General features: G+C 72.7%; 1 protein-coding gene across 3 annotated transcripts in view; it reads right to left on the minus strand.

Annotated features, from left to right (window-relative positions):
• CRTAC1 (cartilage acidic protein 1) overlaps positions 1-21941 on the minus strand; it is a 35456-nt gene extending 13515 nt beyond the window's left edge. Inside the window, exons 1-5 of one of the 3 annotated variants that reach the window (XM_075916357.1) lie at positions 21803-21941; positions 8753-8949; positions 6886-7082; positions 4134-4264; positions 2671-2827 (exon numbers count right to left, since the gene is read on the minus strand). In XM_075916357.1, the coding sequence (XP_075772472.1) occupies positions 2671-2827; positions 4134-4264; positions 6886-7082; positions 8753-8940 (673 nt within the window). In that variant the 5' untranslated portion in view covers positions 8941-8949; positions 21803-21941. Of the gene's footprint in view, positions 1-2670; positions 2828-4133; positions 4265-6885; positions 7083-8752; positions 8950-12977; positions 13129-14126; positions 14243-21802 lie in introns of those variants that run through there. The other 2 variants (XM_075916356.1, XM_075916355.1) reach the window with 2 other exon arrangements.
• Between the last annotated feature and the right edge of the window lie 1168 nt (positions 21942-23109).

A 23109-nucleotide genomic window follows, 5' to 3' on the forward strand; every position in this document is an offset into this window, starting at 1 on the left:
TGGCTCCTCGCTCCCTCTCTGCTCCAGCCCAGCAGGGCAGCACCCGCCCTGGGCACTGGGAGCAACTGGCCTTTGGGAGCGGGGGAAGGCCCTTGGTGGCCATGGGCCGGCGGGGGAGGGCATAGCCTGGAGAGCCCAGGGACCGGCCGGACTTGGGGAGCGCACGTTGAAAGCTCACTCCAGTCCCCACCGCCAGCCTGGGGCATGTAGCCACCTGGGCGTGAGCCCTCCGGGCCGGCTGAGGAACTGGGGCATCGGGGGCTCACAGGGGGTGCATACAGGGGTGCTCAGTGCCCGGCCATTACTGGCTCAGTGTGATGGGGGGGGGTTTGCAGAAAACAGCCCAGAACTGGAGCTGTGGGGCTGGTGACCCTAGCCCCGCTCAGGGGGCACGGCCGCTTCCCACCAGACAACAGGCTGAGAGGGATCCTGCTAGGGACACAGGGGGGCCCAGGCGACCCCCTTACCTGGGGAGACACTGGGGGGAGGGGCTGTTGCTGGGAGAGGGGGGCTGGCTCTGGGGACACCGGGGAGCAGGCAGGGCCCAGCCGGCTGCGGGGGAGTCTGAGGGGATGGGCTGAGGGATCGTCGCTGTTCAAAGCTCCATAGACCCCCCTGCTGGTCACTGGGGGCTGGAGAACGGGGCGCTGTCCCTCTGGGGGGGTCCAGGGGGCCAGAGGGAGGGGACCCTCCAAAGGGAATCATGGCGGAGGCAGGCAGCTGGAGGCACCATCCCAGAGGTGGGGGGGTGGACTCCCCAGGGGAGAGGGGCCCCCCCGAGAGGGTCGCTGCACTGGAGTGGACCCCGAGAAGGGGCTGTCTCACTGCTGGGGGGGAGGGCTCCCCGGGAAGGGGCTGCCGCACTGGAGAGGGGGGTGCTGCCTGGGGACAGACAGGCTGAGCATGGGCACCCCCTGAGAGCCGGGACAGGCCACCCCATCCAACCCCCCAGGGCCCTGCACTCACCGCCCCCCCCCCACGGGCTCCCCAGGGCAGGTGCACAGGGTCGGAACCGCGAAACCAGGCACTGGTGGGTCTGGGGCAGGGAGCCCGGCCCCCCAGCCTGGCTCAGACGTACAGGAAAGGCCAAGGGAGCCCGGCCCCCCCAGCCTGGCTCAGTCATACAGGAAAGGCCAAGGGAGCCCGGCCCCCCCAGCCTGGCTCAGACGTCCAGGAAAGGCCAAGGGAGCCCGGCCCCCCAGCCTGGCTCAGTCATACAGGAAAGGCCAAGGGAGCCCGGCCCCCCAGCCTGGCTCAGTCGTCCAGGAAAGGCCAAGGGAGCCCGGCCCCCCAGCCTGGCTCAGTCGTCCAGGAAAGGCCAAGGGAGCCCGGCCCCCCCAGCCTGGCTCAGACGTCCAGGAAAGGCCAAGGGAGCCCGGCCCCCCAGCCTGGCTCAGTCGTCCAGGAAAGGCCAAGGGAGCCCGGCCCCCCAGCCTGGCTCAGTCGTCCAGGAAAGGCCAAGGGAGCCCGGCCCCCCAGCCTGGCTCAGTCGTCCAGGAAAGGCCAAGGGAGCCCGGCCCCCCAGCCTGGCTCAGTCGTCCAGGAAAGGCCAAGGGAGCCCGGCCCCCCAGCCTGGCTCAGTCGTCCAGGAAAGGCCAAGGGAGCCCGGCCCCCCAGCCTGGCTCAGTCGTCCAGGAAAGGCCAAGGGAGCCCGGCCCCCAGCCTGGCTCAGACATACAGGAAAGGCCAAGGGAGCCCAGCCCCCCAGCCTGGCTCAGTCGTCCAGGAAAGGCCAAGGGAGCCCGGCCCCCCAGCCTGGCTCAGTCGTCCAGGAAAGGCCAAGGGAGCCCGGCCCCCAGCCTGGCTCAGTCGTCCAGGAAAGGCCAAGGGAGCCCAGCCCCCCAGCCTGGCTCAGTCGTCCAGGAAAGGCCAAGGGAGCCCGGCCCCCAGCCTGGCTCAGACATACAGGAAAGGCCAAGGGAGCCCAGCCCCCCAGCCTGGCTCAGTCGTCCAGGAAAGGCCAAGGGAGCCCGGCCCCCCAGCCTGGCTCAGTCGTCCAGGAAAGGCCAAGGGAGCCCAGCCCCCCAGCCTGGCTCAGTCGTCCAGGAAAGGCCAAGGGAGCCCGGCCCCCAGCCTGGCTCAGACATACAGGAAAGGCCAAGGGAGCCCAGCCCCCCAGCCTGGCTCAGTCGTCCAGGAAAGGCCAAGGGAGCCCGGCCCCCCAGCCTGGCTCAGTCGTCCAGGAAAGGCCAAGGGAGCCCGGCCCCCAGCCTGGCTCAGACATACAGGAAAGGCCAAGGGAGCCCAGCCCCCCAGCCTGGCTCAGTCGTCCAGGAAAGGCCAAGGGAGCCCGGCCCCCCAGCCTGGCTCAGTCGTCCAGGAAAGGCCAGGGGAGCCCGGCCCCCCAGCCTGGCTCAGTCGTCCAGGAAAGGCCAAGGGAGCCCGGCCCCCCAGCCTGGCTCAGTCGTCCAGGAAAGGCCAAGGGAGCCCGGCCCCCCAGCCTGGCTCAGACGTACAGGAAAGGCCAAGGGAGCCCGGCCCCCCAGCCTGGCTCAGTCGTCCAGGAAAGGCCAAGGGAGCCCGGCCCCCCAGCCTGGCTCAGTCGTCCAGGAAAGGCCAAGGGAGCCCGGCCCCCCAGCCTGGCTCAGTCGTCCAGGAAAGGCCAAGGGAGCCCGGCCCCCCAGCCTGGCTCAGACGTACAGGAAAGGCCAAGGGCGCCCGGCCCCCCACCTGTGTACTTGTTGACCCCTGCCTGGGCGGCGACGTCGGCCAGCACCACGATGCCACGGGCGGGGTCGCTGGCAGCCACGTCCATCTCCAGCAGCGCGTGCGGGCCCAGCTTGCCGTGGGCGTAGTTGGCGATGTAGATGGCGTAGCGGCCAGAGCCCTGCGGGGGAGGGGGCAGCAGCAGGGCTGGGCAGGGTCCTGGGGCACCCCAGGGTGGCACTGCAGTCATGGGCCCGGCCAGCCCCCCCCTCGGAGCAGATTCCAGCCCCGCAGCACAGGCTGCCGGCTGCTCCCCCCCCCCCCGGGGCCCCACGCCGAGCCGGGCCCCCCCGCACCGCCGGCTGCCCCCCCCCCCGGGTCCCCACGCCGAGCCGGGCCCCCCCTCGCCGCCGGCTGCCCCCCCCCGGGCCCCTCCGCGCCGAGCCAGGCCCCCCCGTGCCGCCGCCTGCCCCCCCGGGGCCCCACGCCGAGCCGGGCCCCCCCTCGCCGCCGGCTGCCCCCCCGGGGCCCCACGCCGAGCCGGGCCCCCCCTCGCCGCCGGCTGCCCCCCCTGGGGCCCCACGCCGAGCCGGGCCCCCCCTCGCCGCCGGCTGCCCCCCCTGGGGCCCCACGCCGAGCCGGGCCCCCCCGCGCCGCCGGCTGCCCCAGCCGAGCTGGGGGGCCACACTCGGGCTGAGCCTGGGGCCCAAGAGCCTCTCCAGGCCCCCACCTGCCAGACTCTGTCCATGCAGCTGCCCCTCTGCATGCTGGGAATGTTCATGCTGAGCCCCCCTCTCCCCCCCCACTTTACTTCACCAACCCCCACTTACCTCACTGCTCAGGCCTGCTCCCCTCCCCCCGCCCCATCTCCCCCCATGGTGCAGCCACACTCCCTTGCTGAACCCTGAGCCTCCCACTCAGCTATTCCCCTCCCACCCACTGCCCCCCACGTCACAGCTTGCCCCTGCTCTGCTGCCCTCCAACCCCCTCCCCTGGCTCCCCCCTGCTCCTGCGCACAGCTGGGCCCCGAGAACCCTTCGAGGCAGGCGATAGGCCCATAAGCCACCCGACAGGCTTTTCCCCAGCAGAGGCGACTGGGGAGGGGGTGCAAGCCTGGGGTACCCAGACACTGGGCAGCTGGGGGGGGACCCTGACCCACACTCCCTGTAAGCCCTGTGCTGGGGCAGCCGCTCCGGAGCGAGTCTCATGCCACCCAGCCAGTCAGCAGAGCACCCACCTCAGGTTGGTTCTGTGGGTGGTGCCCATTCACACCAGCCTGGGTGCACAGAACACTGTTTATTCTGCACAAGCGGAGGGACCCTTGGCCCGGGGCATGTTGGGGACAGAGCTCAGGCCAGGAAGTACCGACTCTGCGGCCCCCCCCCCCCCCCCCCCCGAGATGGCCTGGAGGAGTCTGGAGGACAGAGCCCACGCTGGGCAGTTAGAAGTGCCACCCATGACTCCCCGCCACGCTCCCGGGCACTCACCGTCCGGTCCACGCAGGCCACCGAGCGCCCGGCGAAGCGGCTGGCCACGGCCCGGTTCGCCTCGTCGCTCAGCAGGTCCTCCCAGCGCCCGGCCCGCCACTTGAAGAGCTTGTCTGGGTAGGTGGCCAGGCCTGGGGGAGAGCGGCAGGAGCAGAGTTCCCTGTAAGCCCTGTGCCCGGGCGGATTAGCAGTGCCCACGGCTAGGCTGGGGTGCACTGATCAGAGGGCCCGTGGGGCGGCGGCTGGGCCCTGGAGGTGCTCTAGAGGCCCAGGGACGGGCCCCGGCACACAGGGATCATCAAGGGGCTGCAGAGGCTCGTTCCTTCCTTGCCCGTAAGACGCACGCAGGGAGTGAGAATCTGCCCAGGCAGGGGGCAACTGGGGGGCAGCACAAGGCCACATGCACTGCCTGGGGCAGGGAGCAGGCCAGCCCTCGCGAGCCCCCCACTCTGCTGGTGCCTCTTCATCTTGGCCCTCAATGGCGCCCCGCAGGCCCGGGGCCCGCCCTGCCCCCGCGCTCTGTGCTCCAGGGCAGCGCCGGGCCGGCCCCCCGGGGGACTGGCTGGGCAGAGGCGCGAGGAGCCGCGGGGGGGGGGGAGCCGCGGCGGGGGGGGGGGGGGAGCCGCGCGGCAGCGACAGGAGTAATGGGAGCACTTGATTTAGGGACAGCAGCCCTGGCAGCTGCAGCCGGGTAATTAGGAGTGTCAGGAAGACGGATCCCGGCTGAGGGCCACGTGCCCCCTCCCCCACTCGGCTAAGCTGAGCACGCGACCGCCCAGCCCTGCCCAAGGAGCCGCGGGCGAGCCGGGGGCCGATGCCCAGGAGGGGGGAGCGCTCCGACTGCACAGGCTGGCCCTGCTCGGGGCCTGGGGCTCAGAGGCGACTCCGGGCACCAGGGCCCGTGGCGGAGGGAGGCTGGCGGAGCCCCCGGCCCTGCCCGTCTCCCATGGCAGCGCGGCCGAGGGCAGTGGGCACCGCGGGGCAGGCTGCAGCCAGGCCACATGGAGCAGACTCCGGCAGCGGGGGCACAGGAGGGGCTCCAGGAGACCCCATCACTACCCTGGGGATGGGGCGACGGACGGCGGCCAGCCTACCCCCAGGGACAGCAGGGACCTGCCAGGGTGGGCCAGGCTGTGCCACGCTTGGGGCACCCAGCTGGGTGTGGGGCAGCCTCTGCCTGGAGTGCCAGCTCCCCCCTCGCCCTCCTCTGCCTTGGGGCCCAGCTTGACCTACGGCTTTAGGGAGAAGGCCCCTCCCTGGGGTCCTGCCCACAGCCCCCCGGGGCTAGGGGACCCCCCAGCAGAGCCCCAGGGGCTGCCTGGCCCGGGCCCACGGCACGGCAGGGAGGGCTGGGGGCTGCAGGAACCGCTGACTCAGCGGCTGCACCGGCTCCACCGCCCGGCCATGAATCAATGAGTCACTCGAGTGAGAAATTAACTCCAGGCTGCACAGATCCCTCATGCGCCGAAGGTCACACAGCGGGGCACTGCGCCCCTTGCCCCCCACGGTCCCCCAACCTGCACCCAGCCCTGCTCCCCTGCGCCCCCCACGGCCCCCCAACCTGCACCCAGCCCTGCTCCCCTGCGCCCCCCGCCCCCCACAGGCCCCCCAACCTGCACCCAGCCCTGCTCCCATGCACCCCCTGCAGGTCCCCAGCCTGCACCTGCCCCCGCTCCCACGCCCACGCAGATCTCCCAGCCTGCTCCCTCTGCAGGGCTCCAGCCCACCCTGCTACAGATCTCCCCAACCCACCCCCCCCAGGGCTCCCAGCCTGCATCCCCCCCAGCCCTGCTCCCATGCCCCCACTCACAGGCCTCCCCAGCTGCCCGCCACAAGGCCCCCAGCCCACACCTATCCCTGCTCCCATGCCCCCTGCAACCCCTCCAACCCTCCCCAACCAGCAGGACCCCCAGAGCGCCCCTGCTTCCACCTCCCCGCAAACTCCCCAGCCCACACCCAGCTCTGCTCCCATGCCCCCAGCCCTCCCCCCAAACAGGCCCCCCCCAGCCTGCACCCACCCCTGCTCCCTCTGCCGGGGACTCGCTCACAGCAGGCTGCCGCCAGTCCCCAGGTGAACGGTGGCGTGCCCCTCCGGAGCCAGGCCCTGCCATGGGCTGGGTGGGGGAAGCGGGCTCTCTGGAGACTGGGCTGCAGGCCACATGGTGGGGGAGGGCAGAGGATGGGTCGTGGGCTGCCTGGCTGGGCTGGGGTGGGGGGGCAGCAGGGGTCAGAGAACGAGCCACGGGCTGCCTGGCGGGGGGGAGGAGGGCGGGGGTCGGGGGATGAGCCACGGGCTGCCTGGCGGGGGGGGAGGAGGGCGGGGGACGAGCCACGGGCTGCCTGGCTGGTGGGGGGGGAGCAGGGGTCGGAGGACAAGCCACGGGCTGCCTGGCTGGTGGGGGGGGAGCAGGGGTCGGAGGACGAGCCCCGGGCTGCCTGGCTGGTGGGGGGGGAGCAGGGGTCGGAGGACGACCCACGGGCTGCCTGGCTGGTGGGGGGGGGGGGAGCAGGGGTCAGAGGACGAGCCCCGGGCTGCCTGGCTGGTGGGGGGGGAGCAGGGGTCGGAGGACGACCCACGGGCTGCCTGGCTGGTGGGGGGGGGGGAGCAGGGGTCAGAGGACGAGCCCCGGGCTGCCTGGCTGGTGGGGGGGGGGGAGCAGGGGTCGGAGGACGAGCCCTGGGCTGCCTGGCTGGTGGGGGGGGAGCAGGGGTCAGGGGACGAGCCCCGGGCTGCCTGGCGGGGGGGGCTCACCCGAGAAGGCGTTGTTGGTGTTGAGGAAGTAGATCTCCTCGCGCCCGTCCCCGTCGACGTCGCAGGCCGCCACCCCGATGGCGTTGCCCTGCCGGTCCCGCAGCGCGTAGTAGGGGGAGCTGCGCTCGTCCCGCGCCAGGTTCACCAGCCGCTGGCGCGCCCGGTCGTACTTCAGCACCAGGTTGGGCCCGTTGTACCTGGGCAGGCGGGAGGTGGGCTGGCGAGGCTGCACCGGGCCCCCCAAGGGCCTGGGGAGCCTCGGGAAGGGGCCGTACTGCCCGCTGGGCACTGCCGCTCCCAGGCCAGGAGCCAGAGGCTGCAGGGACATGGGGGGCGCTGCTCTGGGCCCGGGTGGGCCTGGCACAGCAGCACCGGGGGAGGCTCTCCTAGCCGGATGGCTTGGGGCGCTCTCGGGTCTGGCACCCGGCCATGGAGCCAGAGAGCTGGGCAGGCCTGGGCTGTGCCCAACCCACGGCAGCAGCGCGCCCGAGCCGGGGGGCAGGAAGGACCGAGCAGGGCTGCTGGGGGGCAGGGCCCGTATGGCCTGGGACTGGCACAGCTGCCTGCTTGGTGCCATGCTGAGCCGGGCCACGCAGCCAGGGGAGGGGCTGGGCCCTGCTGCCCGCAGCCAGCTTGGCACTTGGGGGGTGGGCTGGGCCCTGGACCCAGCCGCTCCCTCCAGAGGCTGCACCTGCCAGCCGGGGGCACCTCTGCCACGCTGGGCCCCCAAGCACAGTCTGGGGGCAGGGCACAGCCCCGTGCCAGGGGCCCAGCAGCTGCAGGATCCCTGCCCTGCCCCCTCCAGCTGTGGGGCGGCCCCAGAGCGGGGCTGGGAGCCAGCAGCCGGCACAGCAAGGCCCCGGGACAGGCCGGGCAGCGGCAGAGCCTGGGCTGGCCCAGGACAGATCAGACGCCCACTGGGCCCCGCCCCGCCCAGTAAACACGTTACACAACGGCCAGGGCTGGTTACACAACCTCCTCCCGGCAGCGCCACGTGGCAGGGGGGGCTGGCTCACAGCTGCCCCCCACGCCCTGGGAGCGGTCGAGCCCCCCAGCCAGACCCCCATGCTGCCCCTCTCCTCCTGCTGGCAGCTCACTAGCCTCCCTGAGCCACTGCTGTGCCGAGGGGGCATAGCCCCGCGCTGCCCCACCCAGGGGTGCTGCCGGTGGGCGGCCATCCCCGCGGGACCATCTGACTGGCACAGCGGGGCGGGGCCTCTCCTGGGCCAGCGTGTGCCCAGCCGGGCCCCAGTGGCTGGGAGGCACCTGCCCCCCAGCGGGATCCCCGGGCAGGGCTTGACCCTCAGGGCTTGCCAGCGCCACACGCGCCCTGCTCAGGCCGGCCGCCCCCCATCCGTGGGGCTCCATCCCTGGGCCAGGCTGCTCGTTCCTGCCACAGCGGGACCGGCCCTGCCCCCCACAGGCAGGCCTGGCTCCCCTGCCCACCCCAGCCTCCAGGTGCCCCCGGGCACTGACCGCTTGCAAGCCAGCCCCAGCCCTGCCCCCGGGGCACCCCTAGGGGCCTGCGCCGCCCAGTGCGCTTTGCTGGCTGCCCGCCCTGCTGGGTCCCAGGGGCCTGGGGCACCCGGAGCTGGAGGATCTAACTGGGCAGGGGTGGGGCCCAGCCCTCCGCACTGGGAACTATGGGGCAGGGACCAGGGCCATGAGTCTGGGCTGCCGTACCTCCCTCGCTGTGCCGCTGGCCGGGCCCCTCCACAGCCAGGAGCCCAGCGGGTGCTGCAGAGCGCGGGGTGCATGGGGAGCCCAGCAAAGGGCTGTTCAAGCCCCCCAGCTCAGCCCGGCCCCCGGGCCCAGGCACCCACCGGGCGGAGGGACAGTGGGACCCCGCCCCGCCCCCACTACCCACCCTGCCACCACGATGTCCAAGGCGCCGTCGGCGTCCACGTCGGTCACGGCCACGCCGTAGTTGAGCTGCGTGGGGTTGCTGTCGTAGTCGGGCGGGAGGACGCGGCCGGTGACGGCTGTGAACATGGGCTCGCTGCGCTGGGAACCCTGGCCAGGCCGCCACAGCGCCAGCAGCCACAGCAGGAGCATCCTCGGCACCTGGAGCCAAACCCACGGGCACTCAGCCCGGGACACACCTGAGCAGCCATCCCCTGCCCCGTCCCTCCCAGCCTGCCCTGCTGCCACGGCGAGGCCAGGTCACTGCCACAGGTGGCTCCACAGCTGGGCCACGGTCTGGCTGCCTGCCCACACTCGCCCTGGGACAGTCCCTGCCCTGGACACGGGAATCGCATGTGGCAGCCACGGAAGGGGGCCCACCCTGCGTGGCACCAGAGCTGCTGCACCGTGGCCACCAGCGTCCCAGTGCAGAGGAGGTCGGGGACGGGGGACCCGGACTGCAAGGTCTGGGCGAGCCCCACAGGTGCAGCTCAGCGCCAGACTGGTGAGGTGCCCGGCTGTCACCGCCCAGCTAACGAGACGCGGGCACCCGACCGCAGGCCACACGAGGGTAATGGAATTCCACGGCCACCGGCCACGGAGCTCCGGAGCCTGCAGAGCTCGGCCAAAGGGAGGCAGCCACACGCCCGACCCCCCCTCCCGGGGAAGAGCAGCAAGTGAAGCCGGGGCTGTGCCAGAGGCGCCCGGAGCCCGGAGCCGGCGCCAAAGCAACATGCCATTGCCATGGCTCGTGCCACCCGGCAGGGGACACTGAAGGCAGTGAGCCCTGAGGCAGACACGATGACAGGGCGGGGGGCTGCTCCTGCAGCTCCCCCTTCCCCACGGCATGAGCCCCCCACGCTGGTGCCTGTGCTAGGGAGGAGCCCTGCCTCGGCAGGAGGGTCACCGAGCACGGAGGCCGAGCCAGGCACATTCACCCCACCCAGCCCAGCCTCCGGCAGCAGCAGGGGACTCCCAGGGAGCACCCCAGGGACAGCACTGGGGCGGGTCAGAGCTGAGTGCACACGGGTTTGGTTCCAGGCACCCCCAGCCATGGGAGCTGCTTGGCTGGAAGACAAGGGGGGTGCACCCCAGATTCAAGCCCCCAGGCTGAGGGCCTGTGGCAGGGATAGCTTCTTCCCGAGCACCCCCTTGTGGCCTAGGCTGCTGCTGCAGAGCCCTGCCTCAGTTTCCCCATGGTTCAAGTGCTCTCAGAAGCAGCCCTTCCTGGGCTGGGTTTATTCCAATGAAATCATTCAAGACAGCTCACGTCAGCCACCCAGCCTCTCCCACTGGGGCCCAAGGCCTCGCTGGAGAGGAGCCCTCCCCTCCCCCCTCCTCGCTGTGTCCGAGCACCCCGGCTGCTGCCCCAGACCCAGCTCTGCACCCCGGCAGAGACAGCAGGGCTGGCCTTCCCGCTGCTGGTGCTCCAGGCCCCAGGGCTGCCCTCCGGGCTGGGGGGTGGGAGCAGCCAGGCACCCTGGGGCACTAGGGCCACTGAGGGAGGCTCAGGGCTTCCCGACACCAGGCAGGCCACCCTGGCTCTGGAGCGCCCACGACGGGGCGGCATCACCCCCGACTCACAGAGCAGCAAATTCCCCACCCTGCCCAGAGCCAGCCCCCCCCTCCCGCCAGGGCCCCACCCTGCCCAGAGCCAGCCCCCCCCCTCCTGCCAGGGCCCCACCCTGCCCAGAGCCAGCCCCCCCCTGCCCAGGGCCAGCCCCCCCCTCCTGCCAGGGCCCCACCCTGCCCAGAGCCAGCCCCCCCCTCCTGCCAGGGCCCCACCCTGCCCAGAGCCAGCCCCCCCCTCCTGCCAGGGCCCCACCCTGCCCAGAGCCAGCCCCCCCCTCCTGCCAGGGCCCCACCCTGCCCAGAGCCAGCCCCCCCCCTCCTGCCAGGGCCCCACCTTGCCCAGAGCCAGCCCCCTCCCGCCAGGGCCCCACCCTGCCCAGAGCCAGCCCCTCTTTGCATCCCTGGATGGGCTCTGCCTTGCCAAGATGCAGCCCCCTCTCGAGCCGCCCTGCCAGACGGGGCTCAACTCCCCTTCCCCTCCGCACCAGCCCTTCCACCCTGCCCCCGCCACCACCAGCCCCGCCCTGGGCACCGAGGAGGGAGGCTCTGCCCGGCACCCTGCCCAGTCTGTGTCCCAGCCGGGCGGCCGGCTCCTGGGGCGACGTGTCCAGCCGCGGGCGGGCCCGGGACACGGCAGGAGGCTGCGACAGGCCCCGACCCGGCCGGCTCATCGCGCCCGGCACTCGCAGCGCCTGGATTTGGCTAATTAAGCTAATACATCAGCGGGCCCCTCGGCGGGATTGGGAGGGAAAGGCCATGAATTAGCCAGGCCTGCCTCGCAGACCCCCTCACGCCCCAGCCCTGCCCCGGCAGCAGGCCGTGCCCACGGGCTGGGCCACCCCCCAGTGCTCTCCCGCTTGGCCCAGCCTGCTCCCCAGCCAGCTGCAGGAGAACCCTCCAGGGCCGGATGGAGCCTTTCCAGGAGGAACAATGTCCCTGATTGGAGACAAAAGGCCGCTCCAGGGATCCAGGCCTTGCGACTGGGCGGGGGTGGCAGCGCGGCCTGGAGCCAGCTCCCCGCTGGGTGCTGCCAGCCAGGAGATGCCAGGCATGTGGCCACAGCTACAGGCTGCCAGGCCTGCTGGGTGGCTCTGCCTGGCTCTGCCCATGCCCCTCGCCGCACAGACCCAGCCACTGGCCTTGTGCACACAGGCCTGCGACACCTGGACGCCCTCGGCTCCCCCCCAGGCCCTGCCAGGGCACCGGGGACATCACGCAGCTGGGGCTGGGGACGGTGTGCACCCGGGGCATGGCCACCCTGCAGCTGGTACAGCCCCCAGCCACCCCGGGCTTGGCCATTGGCCGTGTCCACCCCAGCCCTGCGTGGGGGCTGGGCTAGGGGACTGCCGGCCCATGCCTGGGGCTGCCCCGCCCCTGCCCCTGCCCCCACCAGTCCCTGGGAGCAGCACCCGCAGCTGCACAAGCTCCTGGGCTCCCAAGCCTGCCCAGTCCCCCTCCGTTCCCAGCCCACTCGGGCCAGGGACAAAGCACCAGGGGAGCCCCCACCCTGGGGCAGCCGTGTGGGTGCTGGGGGGAGGTAACGGGAGGGGCTGCAGAGCCCGGGCCAGGCCGGAGCAGCAGGGCTCAGGAACCTGGAGCTGGGGAGTGAAGGGTGCGGGCCTGGCCCAGGGTGGAGTGTCCCTGCTGCAGAGACTGCTCCGGGGGGCACACCGGGGACAGCCCAGGCCCCGGGGCTCAGAGCAGAGGGCACCTGGCACTGAACCAGGGGTTTACCCCCCCCCCCCCCCCGGCCTGGTGTTGGATGATGCCGCAGCACCCTGTTCCCGGCACACCCTCCAGTGCAGGCAGAGCCAGCCCCCCCCCCCACCTCCCTCTCCCCACACAGGGCTGCCTCCCCCCCCCCCCCCAAGTCTCCTCTCCTCACACTGGGCAGCCTCCTCTCTCCATGCAGGGCAGCCCCGCCCCCCCCCAGGCAGGACAGCTGGCCCGCGGGCAGAGGGGCCAGCGCAGGCAGCAGAGCCGGGCGCAGTCGTCGTAGCAGCCCCCAAACCCATGGCTGCCCCCAGAGCCCCCAGCCTCTCCAGCACCTGTGCCCACAGGCCAGTCTCTGCAGGCCACACCCTGGCCCCGAGAGCGACAGGGGGCCGCCCCATGGCCACCTTCCAGCCCTGCAATACCCACTGCTGCTACAGCGCCCAGGCACCAGGCTCATCCTGCCCAGCAGGCTCGTCTCCCCGCCTGGCACCAGAGCCCAGGGACCCGCCGGGCAGAGCTGCTCTCCCCAGTGAGCCCACCCGTGCGGGCCCCGCTCTAGCCAAGGGCGGCAGGTCGCTCCGGCGCCGCTCCAGCCCTCCTGTCCCGGGCACTGGCCCTCAGCTGGGCGGGATCTAGGGTCCAGGGAGGCCCCAGCCCCTGGCCTGCAGGAGTTTCCATCACACCCAGGATCACAGTCTGGGTCAATGGCTCCAGGCCCCTCTCCCCGGACGGGCCCAGCGCTGCTCAGGGTGGCTGATGGGCCGTACGGGCAGAGCCTGGATTGCCAGCTCCCCAGCCTCACCCCCCAGCGGCCAGTCTGCTACCCTCAGCCTCCCCAGGGCCAGAGCGCCCGGCTCTGGGGCGCAGCCAGCTGCTAATGCAGTGTGGCACTGAGCAGTCACCTTAGCATCCGCGCGCCAGCCGGACGGGACCTTGGCTCTGCCAGGTGCTGCCACTTCCCCTGCAGGCTGCCAGCCAGCCCCTGTACCGCAGGAACGCTGCAAGCACATACCCAGCCCTGTCCTCCATGCCCCCTGCCTGGCACCCCCATCCCTGGGGCCCAGCCCTACAGCCAGCCCCTGTACCGCAGGAACGCTGCAAGCACATACCCAGCCCTGTCCTCCGTGCCCCCTGCCTGGCACCCCCATCCCTGGGGCCCAGCCCCTACAGCCAGCCCCTGTACCGCAGGAACGCTGCAAGCACATACCCAGCCCCGTCCTCCGTGCCCCCTGCCTGGCACCCCCATCCCTGGGGCCCAGCCCTACAGCCAGCCCCTGTACCGCAGGAACGCTGCAAGCACATACCCAGCCCCGTCCTCCGTGCCCCCTGCCTGGCACCCCCATCCCTGGGGCCCAGCCCTACAGCCAGCCCCTGTACCACAGGAACGCTGCAAGCACATACCCAGCCCTGTCCTCCGTGCCCCCTGCCTGGCACCCCCCATCCCTGGGGCCCAGCCCTACAGCCAGCCCCTGTACCGCAGGAACGCTGCAAGCACATACCCAGCCCCGTCCTCCGTGCCCCCTGCCTGGCACCCCCATCCCTGGGGCCCAGCCCCTACAGCCAGCCCCTGTACCGCAGGAACGCTGCAAGCACATACCCAGCCCTGTCCTCCGTGCCCCCTGCCTGGCACCCCCATCCCTGGGGCCCAGCCCCTACAGCCAGCCCCTGTACCGCAGGAACGCTGCAAGCACATACCCAGCCCCGTCCTCCGTGCCCCCTGCCTGGCACCCCCCATCCCTGGGGCCCAGCCCTACAGCCAGCCCCTGCCCAGCCCCCCAACACCCAGCCCTGTCCCCTCCCACCCCCACAGCCAGCCCTTGCTCCCTGCCTGGCACACCCATCACCCCCCCTGCCCTGCCCTGTTCTCCATGCCCCCTGCCTGGCACCCCCAGCCCTTGCCCCCTGCCTGGCACCTCATCACCCACCCCCAGAGCCAGCCCTTGCCCCGCTCTCCGTGCCCCACTACCTGTCCCGCCCCGGCACCCACGTGCTGCCCAAGCCCATCCCCGTCGCCTCCTGCCCGAGCTCCCGCCCCGCCCGCAGCTACTCACGGGCCCCGTGGCCGGCGTCCCAACCCCGCTCGCGGTCCCCCAGCTGCAGCCCAGCCGGCCCGCGCGCCCCTTATGGGGAGCCAGCCACGGGCAGGCGGCCAATGGGCTCGGGGCCGGGGCCGCGCCGGCCAATGGGGAGCGGGGAGGCGGGGCCGGCGGCCAATGGGGAGCGGGGAGGCGGGGCCGTCGGGGCTGATTTACTACCCGGCGTGGCAGGGCTGGGGTCCCGGGACTGGTGGCTGCGGGCGGCCCGTGGCCCGTGGCCCGGCGGGCTCCTGGCCTAGGCGAGGGGGGTTCCCCTGCGGGGCTGCCCTGGACCGGCCTGCCCCACGTCGGAGCCGGCCCCCCCCAGCCCACAGGACAAGGCCACGTGCCCCGGGGCCACCCCGCTGGCTGCAGTGTGACCAGCCACGAGCCGCCCTGCCCGGAGGGCCCCCCCCAGTGCCCCGGGGCCACCCCCCCCATGCCCAGTGCCCCGGGGCCACCCCGCTGGCTGTAGTGTGACCAGCCACGAGCCGCCCTGCCCGGAGGGCCCCCCCCAGTGCCCCGGGCCACCCCCCCCATGCCCAGTGCCCCGGGGCCACCCCGCTGGCTGCAGAGTGTGACCAGCCACGAGCCGCCCTGCCCGGAGGGCCCCCCCCAGTGCCCCGGGGCCACCCCCCCCATGCTCAGTGCCCCGGGGCCACCCCGCTGGCTGCAGAGTGTGACCAGCCACGAGCCGCCCTGCCCGGAGGGCCCCCCCCAGTGCCCCGGGGCCACCCCCCCCATGCCCAGTGCCCCGGGGCCACCCCGCTGGCTGCAGTGTGACCAGCCACGAGCCGCCCTGCCCGGAGCGCCCCCCCCCAGTGCCCCGGGGCCACCCCCTCATGCCCAGTGCCCCGGGGCCACCCCCCCCATGCCCAGTGCCCCGGGGCCACCCCCCCATGCCCAGTGCCCCGGGGCCACCCCCCCCATGCTCAGTGCCCCGGGGCCACCCCCCCCATGCCCAGTGCCCCGGGGCCACCCCGCTGGCTGCAGAGTGTGACCAGCCACGAGCCGCCCTGCCCGGAGCGCCCCCCCCAGTGCCCCGGGGCCACCCCCCCCATGCCCAGTGCCCCGGGGCCACCCCGCTGGCTGCAGAGTGTGACCAGCCACGAGCCGCCCTGCCCGGAGGGCCCCCCCCAGTGCCCCGGGGCCACCCCCCCCATGCCCAGTGCCCCGGGGCCACCCCCCCCATGCTCAGTGCCCCGGGGCCACCCCCCCCATGCCCAGTGCCCCGGGGCCACCCCCCCCATGCTCAGTGCCCCGGGGCCACCCCCCCCATGCTCAGTGCCCCGGGGCCACCCCCCCCCATGCCCAGTGCCCCGGGGCCACCCCCCCATGCCCAGTGCCCCGGGGCCACCCCGCTGGCTGCAGAGTGTGACCAGCCACTAGCCGCACTGCCCGGAGGGCCCCCCCCAGTGCCCCGGGGCCACCCCCCCCATGCCCAGTGCCCCGGGGCCACCCCCCCCATGCCCAGTGCCCCGGGGCCACCCCCCCCATGCCCAGTGCCCCGGGGCCACCCCGCTGGCTGCAGAGTGTGACCAGCCACGAGCCGCCCTGCCCGGAGCACCCCCCCCCCCCGTGCCCAGTGCCCCGGGGCTGCCCCCCCGCTCCATGTGGCTGACTCACGGAGAGCCAGACCACGCCCAGAACCACGGCGAGGCAGTGGCAGGGCCGGGAACAGAATGCGGCTCTCCTATGTCCCAGTCCGCAGCCAGTCGCGCCCGCCCCCGGCACCTGCAGCCACCTGGCTCCCACCGCACCACCCCCTCCACGGTGCTGTGGGACTGGGAGCACCCGTGGGTGCCTGTGCCACCTGCTGCTGAGGCCAGGAGAGGGGCTGTGCCAGCAGCGTACCCCCAGCCTGTGCTCTGTGCCCACAGGGGTGCTGGGGCCCAGGCGCCCACCCAGCTGTTGCCCGCCTTGCACTGAACTTAGCTCCCCAGTCCCCACTGCGCACGGCTGGATGTCTCAGCCCGGCCTGCTGTTACCAGCACAGCCTCTACCACAAGCAGGTAGGAAACAGGCCGGCAGGAAGCCAGGCCGAGCATGCTGAGACTGCCAATGGGGCAGGCCCTGGCGGCTCCCAGGCCTCCAACCTGGCTCATTATGCCACTGGGGATGCAACGTGGCCCATCCTCCCACGGGAGCATCCGAGCACATCCCCTCCCCCGCCCGCACTGCTGTCCATCACTGGCTCACGCCTGCACACTGCCCCTCCCGCCCAGCGCCTGGCGCCCCCGCTGCTCACGTGCCGTCCCCCTGCCCCTGCCCCACATGCTGGGCTTGCTTTTACCCGTCGGAGGCGCTGGTCTGTGTGCTCCCCGGACCCTGTCCTCACAGCCCTCCGTGCGCCCGCAACCCTGCATCCCCAGCCCCAGAGCGAGGGACTCACCCAGGGCTGCCCAGGAAGTCTGGGGCTAAGGGGGCAGGCAGGGCCTCAGGCCAGCCCCCCACGCACAGGGCAGCCCTTCCACTGCCCTTCCCTTACGAAAGGGGGCTCAGACATGTCATGGGGGCAATGGGAGCAGCGGGTGGGCGAAGGGGATGGATACGCACACAGGACAGCAGGGCCAAGAGCTTCTCCCCCACCCTGCCCCACTCCCAGGAATAAGGGACCCAGGGGCAGGTGAGAGAGGCCCATTCTGGCTGATCAGAGCAGGTCTCTCAACTGAAGCTACAGTTAACCTGGGGAACTCACAGCCACAGGACGCCATAGGGGCATGAGCTGAGCATGACCCCAGCACGGTGGGGCATTTCTGCATATTTGATGGGGTAGGAGGGGCGGATTCTCTCCCCCCAGGTGACCTATCCTACTACCCCAGCACCCATCCCTTCCCCCACCCTGCATACTCCACCCTCACACTCATCTCACCCACCCAGCCCCAAGGGGCCTGAACCCTGCCCTTGTACTCTGGCTGCTGTAACAGACCAGGCCTTTAACAGTCCTGGCTGTGTGGGAAAGAGCTGCCCGGGGCGGGGGGGGGGGGGGGGGTTGGAGTTGAACTAGCTGCGGGTAACTGCAGGGCCTGGGGGAGCACCGGGGGCTGGCCGGGGGGGTAGCTGCAGGGCCTGGGGTTCACCAGGGGCTGGCCGCGGGGGTAGCTGCAGGGCCTGGGGGGGCACCGGGGGCTGGCCGGGGGGAACAGCTGCAGGGCCTGGGGGGGCACCAGGGGCTGGCCGGGGGGGTAGCTGCAGGGCCTGGGGGGGCACCGGGGGCTGGCCGGGGGGTAGCTGCAGGGCCTGGGAGGGCACCGGGGGCTGGCCAGGGGGGTAGCTGCAGGGCCTGGGAGGGCACCGGGGGCTGGCCAGGGGGGTAGCTGCAGGGCCTGGGGGGGCACCGGGGGCTGGCCGGGGGGGTAGCTGCAGGGCCTGGGGGGGCACCGGGGGCTGGCCGGGGGGGAGCTGCAGGGCCTGGGGGGCACCGGGGGCTGGCCGGGGGGGAGCTGCAGGGCCTGGGGGGGCTGGCTCGGGGCTCTTTGAGCCGTGGCAAGGGGCACCTTGGCTAATGACAGGAGCAGGGAGCCGCGCGGGCCGGGCGCAGGGACAATGGACAGGAAATGAGCCCCGGGCTGGCAGCGAGATAGGGCGAGCGCGGGGGGGGGGGGGGGCACAGAGAAAGGCAGCGCCAGGGGGGAGGGGCTGTACAGCTGCTGGAGCTGGCATGTGAGTGCCACACACAGCAGCCAGCTCCCGGCACCCAGCCCAAGGCTCCACCAGTGGGTCTGCCCCGCCCCCAGGGTTCCCCTGCACCCATGGCCGGGGCTCTGCGAGGGCCCGTCCCCTCCCCGCCACACGTCCCACATGGGACCCCACAACGTTGCTGTAACCCCCTTCTGGGACTCAGCTGTGGGGCCAGCCTCCCGTAGCCCCCCACATCCCCATGGAGCCAGCCCCTACCTGTCACTGGGTGCTGGAATGCGCTGAGCCCCCCAGGCAGGCCACAGCCCTGGCCCCCCAGTCCCTGCTGCCTCTGCAGCCGGCCGCACAGGAGACACCCCTGAAGATGGCCGTGGCAGCAGGCACAGGGCAGCAGGGCGTGGCGTTTCAATGCCTCCGGGCGCCCACAGGAGCCCTGCGCGGTGCCCTGGCCCGCCGTGTGGATGGGGACTGGGCTGTAAGCTGCATTGGGCAGTGTCGTTTAGCTCCTGAATTTGCAGAGGAGACGCCCTATGAGCCTGTTCTACCCCCAGCTACGCCCCTGTGCTGCCTGGGCCAGACGATACGCCAGGGGCTGCCGAGTGGCAGGAGCTATGGCTGGCTGCACCACGCTGGCCACAGTGGCACAGTCACGGCGCGGGGGTGCAGGGCCTGTCCCACCCCGCTGGAGAACCAGCTAGGCTGTGCCCACTTAACCACACTGCACGGGTGTGGACTGGCCTGTGTCCACCCAGGGCCTCGCAGTGTCTCCACGTAGTTCAAAGCAAGGGTGCCGTTTATGGGCTGGGGGGGCAGTACCCCTTGGAAATTGGAAGCCCTGGGCTTTATGCAGGTCTGCTTAAAGCTGCATGCCCTGCAACAGAGTTTGAGCTGCTCCCAGCTTTGCCCTGGGGCGGGGAGTCTGCTACACGCAGGGAGGCGGGGGATTAAGAACAACAAAAGACCAGGCACTTCAGCCATTGCAGGGTCATTCGGCCACGAAAACGTGGCTGGGCCCTCCACCTGAGGACTAGGGGGAAGCAGGAACGAGCGTTGTGCCGCAGGGATCCGCACTCGGGCTGCTCGTGAAACCTCTCGTAGGTGTTCTGGGAGAAGGAGCGAGCAGGGACACGCCCGAGCTGACTGCAGAGCTACAAGGGATCGCGCAGAACCGGAATCCGTTGGGAATCCCGAGGACAGGACGAGAGGGGACGTGGCCGCTCCTTACAGTCCTGGCCAGCTCGGACACCGCCTGCGGCTCTGGCCCCTGGCTAACAAGCTCTGCTGGATTTGGGGCGGCACAGGGCGGCAACGGGAGCGAAGAGGTTAACAAGACGGGGACTGTGGAAAATAAAGGACCAGAGGCCGGGGCAGGCGGGGTCTAGCAACTCCTGCCGGGGGTGGGCGCATGGAGCAAGGGAACGTTCGGTTCTTTGCTCCTTCGCTGACAACGCCACAAGCCCCCACTGGACGCTGCCGGGACCTTCAGGGGAGCTGGCAGCTCCCCCCACCCAGAGCCACAGGAACCTGGCACAGCACGAGGAGAGCCTGGCATGATGGCCCCTGCTCCCCAGCCCTGCCCGGCCGCCTGCCTCCAGCACCCACCAGGCAGCATCACCCCTGCACTCCTGGTACCCAGCACCTGGGCGGCCTCCCTGCACTGGCCCCTGGTGCTCCAGCCATGATGCCCCCAGCGGGGCCTGCACACAACACGTGAGCCCAGCCAGCCGTCCCAGGCTCCCTCTGCCAGCCGCCCTCCCCCCAGGTTCCCCCCACTCAGGCTGTGTCCTGCCCGTCCCCCTTGTCCCCGCTCCAATGCTTCCTGTCGCCAGGACGCCATGGCGCTGTTAATTATTCATGAGCACTAAAAGCCCTTGTGCAGCGTGGAGGGTCTGCCCCCACGGCCTGAAACCAGATCCCCGCGCCGGCCCCGGGCAAGGCAGCCCCGGCTGGGCACGGAGCACACGGCGTGCTGGAGAGCGTCTCCCGGGACAGCGTCAGCCCAGCTCCCTTGGGCGGGTTTGCGGCCGTGAGCAGCCCCCACCCACAGCCTCCCCGTGGCCCGTCACAGCCCGGTGCTGCCCGAACTTCACCGGCAGGCTCTGGCCATCCAGGAACTGGCGCGGGCGGGGCGCCGGGGCCCGGCAGCTCTGGCCTTGGGCGCGGGCGGGGCGCCGGGGCCCGGCAGCTCTGGCCTTGGGCGCGGGCGGGGCGCCGGGGCCCGGCAGCTCTGGCCTTGGGCGCGGGCGGGGCGCCGGGGCCCGGCAGCTCTGGCCTTGGGCGCGGGCGGGGCGCCGGGGTCCGGCAGCTCTGGCCTTGGGCGCGGGCGGGGCACCGGGGCCCGGCAGCTCTGGCCTTGGGCGCGGGCGGGGCGCCGGGGCCCGGCAGCTCTGGCCTTGGGCGTGGGCGGGGCGCCGGGGACCGGCAGCTCTGGCCTTGGGCGCGGGCGGGGCGCCGGGGTCCGGCAGCTCTGGCCTTGGGCGCGGGCGGGGCGCCGGGGCCCGGCAGCTCTGGCCTTGGGCGCGGGCGGGGCGCCGGGGCCCGGCAGCTCTGGCCTTGGGCGCGGGCGGGGCGCCGGGGCCTGGCAGCTCTGGCCTTGGGCGCGGGCGGGGCGCCGGGGTCCGGCAGCTCTGGCCTTGGGCGGGGGCGGGGCGCTGGGGCCAGGCAGTTCTGGCCTTGGGCGCGGGCGGGGCGCCGGGGCCCGGCAGCTCTGGCCTTGGGCGCGGGCGGGGCGCCGGGGCCCGGCAGCTCTGGCCTTGGGCGCGGGCGGGGCGCCGGGGTCCGGCAGCTCTGGCCTTGGGCGGGGGCGGGGCGCTGGGGCCAGGCAGTTCTGGCCTTGGGCGGGCTCAAAGCTCTTTACAGAGACACCCGAGTGCGGCCGAGCTAGGCGCAGCCTTGGACGCCGGGACGACGCGTCGGGTTCCGCCCCACATGTGCCCCCGTCGCCGCTGGCTCAGACTCCAGCAGCCGGGAGAAGGGGGGTTTATTGCTTCTCTACAGCCCAGCACAGACGGGATCTGGTCTTAGCCACTGCCCTGGGGTGAGGCCCCTGCTGGGCCGTGCGACACGCAGCCGCCACTGGGGTCCCCCACAGTCCCAGCAGAGCAACCAGCAAGGGACTGACACTGCACCAGACACCCACACCCCCCCCCAAGGCCCTTCTCCAGCCCTCTCCCCACCGGTTCCCTCGCCCGTCGCTCGGCCCTAGCCCGGGAGGTCACCCCGCTGCTGGGCTGTCCCTGAGCCCTGCCGCACGGAGGGACTTTTGACAGCCCTGGGGACCTGAGCTCCGTGGAGCTGCCGTGCAGCATGAGGCCAGGACTTGCCACTGCATGGCTCGTGGCCCGTGGCCGTGGCTCGTGGCCGTGGCTTGTGGCCGTGGCTGGCCTCCCGTGGCTGCTGCTGCTTGGGGCAGAAAAGAGCCCCGGCCCTTGGCACTGGCTGGCTCTTGCCGAGGGGCTCCCATCTGGGCCCCCCATGGGCTGGTACCTCCCCCGGGGCTCCCCAGGCTGCCCTCCCGGGGGGGAGCCAGCTCAGGAGCATCCAGGGCCGGTCTGGGGCAGTGCACAGGGCTGTAGGGAGCTGAAGGAGCCCGGCCTCACGAGGGAGAAGCAGCGGGACCAGCTCCCCACCAGGCGCCCGGCCCAGGACGTCCCTGGCCCCGTATACCCGGGCCGCTCCCTGCGGGGCCCAGCGCCGGGGATCAGGAACGTGGCCACCCCATCCTGGCCCCCTCCCCGCCGGGTGCCTGGAGGCCACGTTCTCTGCTCCCCTAGGCAGGCCGAGCCTCCAGCCTGCCAGCCCCAGGGCCCCGCCGAGAGCAAGCCGGTGAGGAGGGGCCATTCTGACAGAGCCCCCCTGGCCTGCCTGCTGGGCCCTGCCAGAGGGGGCTGCTCTCCCTGGCCCAGAGCGCGGGTGCCAGGGGTCCGGGAAAGAAGCCCTGGGAACACCGGGCGTGCCAGACGCCGGGTACTTTGTGCTCTGGGCCGGCCGGCGAGGGGCGCGGGGATTCCTACCGGCGCAGCGACCGCCTTGGGCTGCTCCCCGGCTTTCCTGCGCTGCTCAACCGTTCTCCTCCTGCCGTGGTTGGGATTTTAGGGGAAAGCAGCTGGCATCTCCACAGAGCCCTGGTCTGCTTGCACCGGAGCTTGTCCCTGCCCCCAGGGAGGAGCTTACGGGCTGGGAACACGCCCCGGCCCGCGCACCCTGGTGCTGTGCAGCGCTGGGCGTCGGCGTCTCCGATTTCAGCACTTGCTGCTCTGGCAGCGCGATGGGCACGCGGGGGCGGTTCAAGGCCCATGGGACAGACTCTTGGCGCTGACCCATAGCAAGACCCAGGGGTCCAGCCACGTGGGTGAAGGCAGGAAAGGCCCCAGGGGCTCCGCCATCCCACCTCATTCCTGCTCCAGCCTCAGGCCTCCCCCGGGGGGGCTGCGCAGCGGGAGCCTCCCACCTGTCTCTTCCACAGCCCGGGGGCAGTGCTCTGGATGAGCCCTGCGCCCGGCCGCCGTGGAGCCACTAAGCAGGGGCCTGGCCAGGTGGGGCAGCCCCAAGGAGGTGGGGCTTGGCGGGAAGCTGTGTGGTGAGCCAGGGCCCCAGGGCGGTGCAAGGGAATTCCCAGGGGATGCCCCAGGAAGCCCATGAAGAGCCGTATGCGGAGCAGGCCGTGGGTGCCGGGCGGGATCCCAGCTGGGCGCAGCCCTGGCGACCGGGTTACCCCCGGAGCAGGCCGTGGGTGCCGGGCGGGATCCCAGCTGGGCGCAGCCCTGGCGACCAGGTTACCCCCGGAGCAGGCCGTGGGTGCCGGGCGGGATCCCAGCTGGGCGCAGCCCTGGCGACCGGGTTACCCCCGGAGCAGGCCGTGGGTGCCGGGCGGGATCCCAGCTGGGCGCAGCCCTGGCGACCGGGTTACCCCCGGAGCAGGCCGTGGGTGCCGGGCGGGATCCCAGCTGGGCGCAGCCCTGGCGACCGGGTTACCCCCGGAGCAGGCCGTGGGTGCCGGGCGGGATCCCAGCTGGGCGCAGCCCTGGCGACCGGGTTACCCCCGGAGCAGGCCGTGGGTGCCGGGCGGGATCCCAGCTGGGCGCAGCCCTAGTGACGAGCTACCCCCCGGAGCAGGCCGTGGGTGCCGGGCGGGATCCCAGCTGGGTGCAGCCCTAGTGACGAGCTACCCCCCGGAGCAGGCCGTGGGTGCCGGGCGGGATCCCAGCTGGGCGCAGCCCTGGCGACCGGGTTACCCCCGGAGCAGGCCGTGGGTGCCGGGCGGGATCCCAGCTGGGCGCAGCCCTAGTGACGAGCTACCCCCCGGAGCAGGCCGTGGGTG

The sequence above is a fragment of the Pelodiscus sinensis genome, unplaced genomic scaffold (genome assembly GCF_049634645.1).
Source record: "Pelodiscus sinensis isolate JC-2024 unplaced genomic scaffold, ASM4963464v1 ctg141, whole genome shotgun sequence".
NCBI classification, from domain to species: domain Eukaryota; kingdom Metazoa; phylum Chordata; order Testudines; family Trionychidae; genus Pelodiscus; species Pelodiscus sinensis.